Source organism: Stenella coeruleoalba (assembly GCF_951394435.1).
Source record: "Stenella coeruleoalba genome assembly, chromosome: 15".
Classification (NCBI taxonomy): domain Eukaryota; kingdom Metazoa; phylum Chordata; class Mammalia; order Artiodactyla; family Delphinidae; genus Stenella; species Stenella coeruleoalba.
In genome coordinates this window covers 30,179,071-30,189,158 of record NC_137161.1, presented here as the reverse complement: position 1 = coordinate 30,189,158, position 10,088 = coordinate 30,179,071, and the positions used below count along the sequence as shown (strand labels likewise).

General features: G+C 39.5%; 1 protein-coding gene across 3 annotated transcripts in view; it reads right to left on the bottom strand.

Annotated features, from left to right (window-relative positions):
* Positions 1-10,088, bottom strand: part of PANK2 (pantothenate kinase 2) — a 32,676-nt gene that overhangs the window by 4,985 nt on the left and 17,603 nt on the right. The window contains exons 4-8 of one of the 3 annotated variants that reach the window (XM_079943650.1): positions 9,345-9,521; positions 5,969-6,092; positions 3,508-3,633; positions 356-420; positions 166-233 (exon numbers count right to left, since the gene is read on the bottom strand). In XM_079943650.1, the coding sequence (XP_079799776.1) occupies positions 166-233; positions 356-420; positions 3,508-3,633; positions 5,969-6,092; positions 9,345-9,521 (560 nt within the window). The remainder of the gene's footprint in view (positions 1-165; positions 234-355; positions 421-3,507; positions 3,634-5,968; positions 6,093-9,344; positions 9,522-10,088) is intronic. The other 2 variants (XM_079943651.1, XM_079943652.1) reach the window with 2 other exon arrangements.

Here is a 10,088-nt window from a genome sequence, read left to right as displayed (position 1 = left end):
TCCCATTTTGCTGAGCCCAAGGCCAGCCTGGGAGCAGAGAAGCTCTGCAGAGCTCCCAGGCAGCGGGGGAAGGACACTCTGGCACATCAGACCAGAGCCCACAATTGGGGCTCCACAAGTTATGAGGCCCAGAGCAGCCCAGTTACCCCTGGTAAAGGACGGTACCTGGGCCGTCTCCTGCAGAATGAGGCGGTGAGAAGCAACAGGGGGGCCTGGAGCATTTCCAGACAACTCTGGAATGAAGGGAAGATGAGACATGAAGTGCAATGAAGGAGAAGCGGGGACAGGTCACAGAGGGCGAGGGCTAGCTGGGCTGAGGGTGGAAAGATGGGGGTGGGATGGGTTCAAGACTCACCTGAAGAAGCGGATGAGGGTGGCAGACATGTTGATGTCCCTCCCATACATCCGGTCACACCACCCCTGAGAGAACAAGGACACAGGAGCAAGAGATGTGGAGAGCAAGGAAGAGGGTTCCATACAGGATGTGCAAAGCTGAGGTGCCCCAGGCAGCCAAGCAGCTACACCCAGAAAGTCACCGGATGTCTGGATTTGGAGCGGAGCAGCAGTCAGGGCAGTACTGGCAGAGGTGAGCAGCAGAGAATTGGACAACAGAACCTTCAGGCAACGTGTAGAGAAGGGTGAGGACAGAGGAGCAACATCTGAAGAACAGAAGCAACTGAGGGGAAGGCAGAGGCATGAGACAGAGAAGTAGCAGCTGAAGACGTTACAGGACCATCTCCTGAAGTAAGTAATCAAGGCCAAATACAACCAAGACATGACAACCCAAACAAGAAACCTAAACAAGGATTAAATATAAAAGAAAATGAGGCAAAACCCATACTGGCAGAAATCAGCAGGAATCAGAGAATAATCGTACAACGATACAGAATCCATCAAGGTCTCCAAAGGATGCAATCAGACAGTAAAGTACTGTAAGAAAGAAAGAAGTGACTGAAAAAGGAATATGGGAAGATCCTGGAAGACCTGCTATGGATTAGAAGAACATATGAGGGACTTCCCTGGTGGCACAGTGGTTAAGAATCTGCCTGCCAATGCAGGGGACACGGGTTCGAGTCCTGGTCCGGAAGATCCCACATGCCGCGGAGTAACCAAGCCAGTGCGCTACAACTACTGAGCCTGCACTCTAGAGCCCGTGCTCCGCAACAAGAGAAGCCACCAAAATAAGAAGCCCACGCACTGTAACGAAGACCCAACTCAGCCATAAATAAATAATTTTTCTTAAAAAAAAGAACACATGAGAAGTCTCTGAAATATAAATAACTAAGGTTTAGTCTATTTTCCAAGAAAAGCTTCTCCAAAGAACATGTGGCCACACAACAGAGAGGCCTGCCCTTTCACTCTTTTTTGGCTTTAAAAATAAGCAGCCACGGGGACTTCCCCAGTGGTCCAGTGGTTAAGCATCTGCCTTCCGATACAGGGAACACAGGTTCAATCCCTGGACAGGGAACTAAGATCCCACATGCCGCAGTGCAACTAAGCCCGTGCACCACAACTACAGAGCCCATGCACTCGCCCGCACACCTCAACTAGAAAAGCCTGCGCACTGCAACAAACAGCCCGCATGCCAAAAAGAAAGATACCGCATGCCACAACGAAGATCCCGTTTGCCGCAACTAAGACCTGACGCAGCCAAGTAAATAAATATTAAAAATAATAAAAAATAAGTAAGCAGCCACATGAATGTATTATGAGAGAAAGTCAGAAACTGTAGAAGGGACACAACTGAGCAAGACTCAGCCACACTCAGAAACCCACAATTACAGCCAGAGGACAGAATTCAAGGGTGTTCACTTTATTTATTTTATTTTTTTTTTTTAATTTTTTTGGCCGCAGCACGCAGGAACTTAGTTCCCTGACCAGGGATGGAACCTATGCCCCCTGCAGTGGAAGCACACAGCTTTAACTGCTGGACCGCCAAGGAAGTCCCAAGGGTGTTCACTTGGTAACAGTTAGCTTTACATATAAAGTGGTTTTCTGTATCTGTGTTTTATTTTACCACAAAAGAAGAAGGGATAAAGTTAACCATTATAGTGAGTTCCACTGAAGACCCAAAAGCTACTATCTAGTAAAAGACAGAGGTTGTTACAAGCCAAGAAGTGTAAGATGAGAACAGTAAACAATGAAAGAGAAAGGCTTGAGAAGAATCTATACAAAGCTTTCACAACAGTAGACACACTGACTTCAGTGTGCAGACAGGAGAATATTTCATGACTCAGAGAACCTAAAATAATCAGAGTTCCAGAAGTACAGAGATCGACATTAGAGCCAGAGGCACGAATGTAAATGGAAAACACAGAGACAAACAGAGCCAACAGGCTAACCAGAGAGGAAGTCAAAATGGGAAAAACAAAACATAAAGGGTTCATGTCGTAATTATTACGATATGAAGACGTAACTTAAAAAAAAAAAGTTAACCTAAGAAACCTCCACATTCTGCCTTGAAAAAGGTTCAAAAGAGGTAGAAACTCAGCAGGAGGCAAGTTATACTAAGATACAGCATTAAACAGGATTTATTTTTATTCTAATATTAAGCAAAATAAAACAGGTCAAAGATCACAAAAAGCAAGATGCATATAAAAGTTATAAGAAACTGATAATTCAGTACTGATTTACTAATATAATAAGATTAGAGGTAAAAAGAAAGTTAGATAACTTAAACTTTAAGCTTTTTGATATGGGGAATTATGCACTTTGGGTTTTAACTATGAACTTAAGCAACTTAAAAGGAAAAACAGCCTCTTCATATTACTTCAAATCCTACTTTGATTTCTGTCAATTCATAGAAACACTGTTAAAGTAAATAGGCAAATACAATTCTGAAAAATGTTCATAATAACACTATCTACAATCCACTTTAACACTTTAAAGAGTCCAACTGCCCCACAACCAAGGGGAGGAAAGAGAAAGTCCCTTCCATAGCTCTGGTTCTGTTCCTCAAACTGAAAAACAGAAAGGCACTTTCCAAAATAGGATTATCAGGTTGAGCAACTCAGTTATTCTTTTCCACATAGCCTGTCTATGTGTTATGTTCTTATGATAGTGTGGCTCTAATCCTGGAATGCTTTTTACTGATCTAGTTGTTTTTAGAACATACATCTTAAATAACTGGTAAACTGGCACATGAACTACATCAATACATAAACACTGACATCAAAAAATGAAAAAAGAACTCAGAGTAAGTGCATTTACAAAGTAAGTACAAATTGCAATGGGGAAAATATAAAGGACGGTTCAGAAAAGAATATGGCATCTGTAATATAGCTGGCTGTTTATCAAGACTTTCTTCTTTAAAACTGAAGCTCAAAATTAAATTAACCAAATATCTACCTTACATTAAATCAGGTAAGAAACAGCTTTTGAACATGACCAAAGTTAACCCATATTATACAAGTACAGAAACAAATAAGTACTACTTCAAATTCCAGCGCAGCATGAACTGCATGCCCTTTATGAAGGTAACATGTCACAGGAAGTAAGTCTGCTTACCTCATGTTCCGAAAAAAGTGCTTTCAACTGTCCCTTGGACCAATAATCCAAAGCATATGCCAAAAGCCGCATGGCGATCGTATTAATTCTCAAGAAATTTCCAACAAATACCACCTGGTTAATGTTCTGAGCACATCAAAAAAAAAGGCAATTAGTTTTCATCTTAATTTCTGTTCTCTCATAAAAGCTACCCCAAAGAGAGTACCATGTACATAGTTTTTAGCAGCAAGTTGACTGCTGATCAAAAAAAAGTATTTACATTTAATCCAGTTGATCCAGGGCTACTTAAATTTGACCCCCAGACAACTCTAAACCTACTTCAAAGTATGCCAGAAAATGTCACAGGAGAATACAGATTAGGAAAAGCATTTGAATTAAATATGACAAACATAACTACAATTAAATAAAAAGTTTTATACAGATAAGTAAAAAATATTAAGACCCAATTCAAAGAAGAAAAGTAACACAAATAGGCAAATTATACAAGAAATATCACAGACAAAAAAATTCAACCTCACTAAGTGAGCAAAAAAAGTAAAATTTTAGATCCATTAAAAGTTAGCAAAGAACTCCAGATGTTGGCAGCTTCCTTCCTTGGATGTCTGAGTGACCCAAGATCTTACATCCTGCGGAGAAGGAAGAATTCGAACATCAGCAGAAGGAGCTGGAAAAAAATCTGCAACTCCATCATTACCAAGCTGTACCAGAGAGTGCAGGAGGCACACACCAGGAGGAATGCCTGGGGGCCGAGCTCCTCCATCTGGTGGTGCCTCCTCCGCACCCACCACTGAAGAGGTTGATTAAGCCAACCCAGTATAGATTTAGCATTGTTTCACAAAAAACACTGAAGGACCCAAATGTGTAGCAAATTCCAAGGCAGTTTTAAAGCTGAGCTGCTATAGTAAACAACTGGGCATTCTTGATACTTGAACAGTGAATATGTATACAGGGAAAGGAAATAACATTGCACTTTATAAGCACTGTATTTTAAGTGGAAAATGCAATGTCTTAAATAAAACTGTATTTTAAATTGGCACCATAAAAAAAAGTTAGCAAAACAAACAACTAACTGAAATTCTACCCCCAATATTAGTCAAGTTGTGGTAAAACCAATCCATTCATTCATTGCTAAAAACGATCTAAATTGGTGCAGCCCTTGTGCAAAGCATCTTGGCAATACCTATCACAATTCATAAGTATGATATTCTTTAGATGAGAAATCTCACTCCTGAATAAGTCTCTTATCAAGAATAAATCCATCCAAGGAACAGCTTCATGCTTAAAAATGCTTTACTGCGGGCTTCCCTGGTGGCGCAGTGGTTGAGAGTTCGCCTGCCAATGCAGGGGACACGGGTTGGGGACACGGGTTCGTGCCCCGGTGCGGGAAGATCCCATATGCCACGGAGCGGCTGGGCCCGTGAGCCATGGCCGCTGAGCCTTGCGCGTCTGGAGCCTGTGCTCCGCAACGGGAGAGGCCACAACAGTGAGGGGCCCGCGTACCGCAAAAAAAAAAAAAAAAAAAAAAAGCTTTACTGCAGAGCTATCATTGGCAAGCAACCAAATGCCCAGTTCTATGTGAATGACTTATGACATAAAAAGTAATCAACTATACAACCATGCAATTTATAATATTTAAGTAAAAAACATAGAATGGTATGTACACCAACTAAAATATCTTAAAATACATAAGCACAGGACTTAAAGGAACATGCAACAAAGAAAACAGAAGTGTTAAAATATTCAAATAAAGAATTCTTAATTTCTTCATACTGATACAGTATTTTTAACTAAAAATGAGACAACCCTTTTGTACCTCTTGAGGTTTCCTTTTTAAATCACATGCTTATATTATCTATTTAAAAGAATAATTTTAAACAAAAGTGTATAAATAGGGATAAGCTATAAAGCTGCACCAACTGGATCCCCAAGGGAAGGTCATTCTTAGTTCTTTCATAGCCCTGTACAATGCTGCTTGACCTGAATGCTACAAGGCAGCACTGTAAAGAAGCTGAAAGCACAAAGACAGCTCTGCTGCAGTGGAGGCGGAGCAGGGTGGGCATTCCTCGGCCCACTCAGTCTTCTCCCAGCTTCAGTGCCTTCCTCTGGATTCATTCCCAGGGACTCTAGAGCTCAACAGTGGGCGTGGCGTCTAGATTCAGCATGGCCATCCATCACCACCACCCAACAGTCCCCATCATCTGCAATACTGGCTACCTTCCCTACCTTCCTCTACTTTTCCTCTACTTCTAGATAGTAGCAGTGTTTATCTTGAGTAAGGACAAAAAAATGTGTTAAGACTAATCTACAGGTGAAACGTTTTAACTTTGCCAATGAAACAAACTCCACCACTTACGACTACATTTAGGTACTGTTCAGAGAAAACAGACGTATACAAGGCGGGGCCCACATAGTAAGTTCTGTATTTTCCTCAGAGCAACTAAAAAAATCCATGTCCCCTTACTTCATTAAGGGCACACATTCTTGCTATTGAGCCAATGTTGTTGGTGATGGTGATCAAAGTCGCTCTGGCAAGGTCCTCTTTACTCACAGCTTCTCGCTTCTCCTTGCTCATCATGTTTCCAAAGCTATAATGGAAAAAAAATATCTCATTGCTAAACCAAAGGCAACACAGCTCAATAGAACTTAATGTTACTTTACTAAGACAAAAGTAACTTTCAGGGCACCACTGTTCAAATATTCAAACATTTTATTACAAAATAACAGAGCATCTGCTCAAATAGAAATGCAACTTCAAGAACTCAAGCATTCTTTTTTTTTAAAATAATATGACAAAGAATTTTAGTTTAGTTTAGTTTTTAGTTTTTTCCTCAAATATTTTTTTTAATGAACTTTTATTTTATTTTATTTTATTTTATTTTTGGTCATGCTGCATGGCTTGTGGGATCTTAGTTCCCTGGCCAGGGATCAAACCCATGGCCCCTGCAGTGGAAGCTCGGACTCCTAACCACTGGACTGCCAGGGAATTCCCACACCCCAAGCATTCTGAATGAGCAAATGGCTTTCCCTGTGGTTTCCACTGAAATCTAGCTTTGACGCCACGTATCTGCATATTCAGATCCATAGAAGGCACCATGCTCCTTCTGCAACCAGGCTAAATTTCAGGAAGATGCCTCAATTAGCAATTCGCCCCCAACTGCACAGCTGTTCCACTCAGCTAAATGGTCACATTCACATCTGGTAAACTGCTTTATCTGACAGCTGAGTCCTTGAGTAAACTATTTAAGAGTTTCAGATTTCCCTAGAAGATCAGGTATTTCAAAGTACCTGACCAGCAGAATTGATATCTAAATAACTATGACCTGATCACAAACCCAACCAATCAGAAAAGGAACTGATTATCATTGAGCAGATGCTACAAACATAGAAAATTAAATCTACAGCATTTACAAAGTACCTAAAATTAGTCAACAAACATGTATATGAGTGCCTTTTCTATTATTAAAAACCATGTGCCCCAATACACAAAGAAGCAACTGTATTTCTAAACAATCCAAAAATGAAATTAAGAAAACAATTCCATTTATAATAGCATCAAAGAGACTAAAATGCTTAGGAATATATTTAACAAGAGAACAACACTTGTACACTGAAAACTACAAAACATTGGTAAATGACAGCAATGATCTAAATGGAAAGACATTCTATCTTCTTGGGTCAGAAGATCTGATAGTGTTAGGATGGCAATACTTTCCAAAGTGACCTAACAGACTCAACACAATCCCTGTCAAAATCCCAGTTGCCTTTTAGTGCAGATTATCAACAAGCTGATCCTAAAATTCACATGGAATGTCAAGGGACCCAGGTTAGCCAAAATAATCTTGAAAAAGAAGATTAAGTTGAAGGACTCACTCTTCTCAGTCTCAAAACTTGGTACTACAAAGCTACAGTAATCAAAGCAGTGTGGTACTGGCATAAGGATAGAAATACAGATCAATGCAATAGAAATGAGAGTCCAAAAATAAACCCATACATTTATGGTCAAGTGATTTTCAACAAAGGGGCTGAGAGAATTCAATGGGGAAATAATAGTCTATCCAACAAATGGTGCTGGGACAACTATATATCCTATATAGCCACATGCAAAAGAATGAATCTGAACCTCTACCTCACACCACACACAAGAATGAACTCAAAATGGATCATAGACCTAAATGTAAGAGCTAAAACTATAAAATGCTTAGAAAAAAATACAGAAGTCAGTCTTCATGATCTTAGGTTAGGCAATGATTTCTTATACATGACATCAAAGGCAAAGTGATGAGAGAGAAGATAGATAAGAATGAGTTCATCAAAATTTAAAACTTCTATGCTGCAAAGGCCACCATCAAGAAGTGAAAAGACAACCAACAGACTGGGAGAAAATATTTGCAAATTATATACTTGATAAAGGACCTGTATCCAAAATATATAAGAATTCTTACAATTCAATAATAAAAAGACAAAGAATCCAACTAAAAAATGAGCAAAGACTTGAACAGACATTTCTCCAAAGAAAATAAAGAGCCAATAAGTATATTAAAAGATGTTCAACACCATCAGTCATCAGGGAAGTGCAAATCAAAATGAGAGATCCCCTTACACCTATTAAGGCAATTAAAACCCGAAAGACAGACAATAACAAGTATTGGCAAGGATGTAGAGAAATTTAAACTCTTATATACTGCTGGTGAAACTGTAAAATGGTACAGCCACTTTGGACAACAGTTTGACAGTTCCTCAAAAGATTAAACACTGAGTTACCATATGACCCAGCAATTCCACTCCTAGGTATATACCCAAGAGAATTAAAAACATATGTCCACACAAAGACTTGTACATGAATGTTTATAGCCCCATTATTCATAATAAACCAAAGAGTTGAAGCAACCCAAAAGATAATCAACTGATAAATGGATAAAGACAACATTGTATATCCATACAAAGAATATTATTCTGTAGTAAAAAGGAACAAAGTACTGATTCATGCCACTACATGGATGAACCTTGAAAATACTATGCTGAGTGAAAGAACCCAGTCACAAAAATCACATATTGTATGATGCCATAGAGAGACAGAAAATAGACTAGTGTTTACTAGGGACTGTGGGTGGGGGAATGGAGAGTGACAGCTAACAGATACAAAGTTTCTTTCTGGAATGATTAAAATGTTTCAAAATTGTATTATGAAGATGGCTGCAGAATTCTATAAATATACTAGAAACTACTAAATTGCACACTTTAAACAGGTGACTTCATAGTATGTAAAGCTATTTAAAGGGTAAAAGATATACCCAATACTTAATATTTTATTCCTGTATTTTTTTTTAATTGGGGTATAAATGATTTAAAATGCTATGTTAGTTTCAGGTGTACAGCAAAGTGAATCTGTTATACAAATAAATATAGCCACTCTTTTTTAGATTCTTTTCCCATATAGGCCATTACAGAGTATTGAATAGAGTTCCCTGTGCTATACAGTAGGTCCTTATTAGTCATCTGTTTTATATATAGTAGTGTGTATGTGCCAATCCCAATCTTCCAATTCTTCCTTCCCCATCCCTTACCCCTCCGTAACCATAAGTTTATTTTCTACATCTGTAACTCTATTTTGGTTTTGTAGATAAGTTCATTTGTAGCCTTTTTTAAGATTCCATATATAAAGTGATATCACATGGTATTTGTCCTCCTCTGTCTGACTTACTTCACTCAGTACAAGAATCTCTAGGTCCATCCACCCATGTTGCTGCAAATGGCATTATTTTGTTCTTCTTTATGGCTGATAATATTCCACTGTATTACCTTGTATTTCTTAGAGCACACACGTCCCTTTCCCTTACCTTGAAGCCACAGCCCAGCCTGGCAGTCCAAACCTCTCATAGTCCCCTCCATAAATGTCTCGTACTAGTTTATCCACTTTGGTGCTATCTCCACGTGATGCCATTTCAAGAGCTTCTTCAAATGTGGTACAGCCAGTAAGAAGACAGCAAAGACCAAAAAAAGTTCCTCCTCCAAGACTGTGATTAAAAACAAACATAGTATTATAACATTTTTCAAAATAAGATAGGCAGGTAATATTTATGAATCCAAAACCATATTCATGTATCAACCCACGCTTGCCCCATCCCAATCATACAGATGCCACTAAGTAGGAAACAAGTCTGTGAAAAGATAAAAATAAAGTGTCTAATGGACACCTTGAAGATACCATATTCACATAAGCCAAGCAAACAAAGCAGCAAAACACAGGGCCCACTTCTTTACCCATGTCCCCAATGCAGTCTGGGCACCTGCTGAATACTAGGAGCCTCAGGTGCAGATCAGCCCACCAGGGCCATGGTGGCACCTCTTCCCTTTCTCTCTCCAAGTGCAAGCCCCGAGTCATCCTCATCCAAGCATCTTGTCACCCTGGGTCATCAGCCCCCCTTACCCGACTAGAACTCCTCCATGAATGTGTTTTCTCTCCCAAAATTACTCCTCTCATTCTTTAACTGACACCTGTTCAAAAACTTGTTTATCCCAATCCCCAGCTCCTGTTTTTCCTCAAGTGATCGCTGATCCTTAAACCAAAAGGTATTCATTCT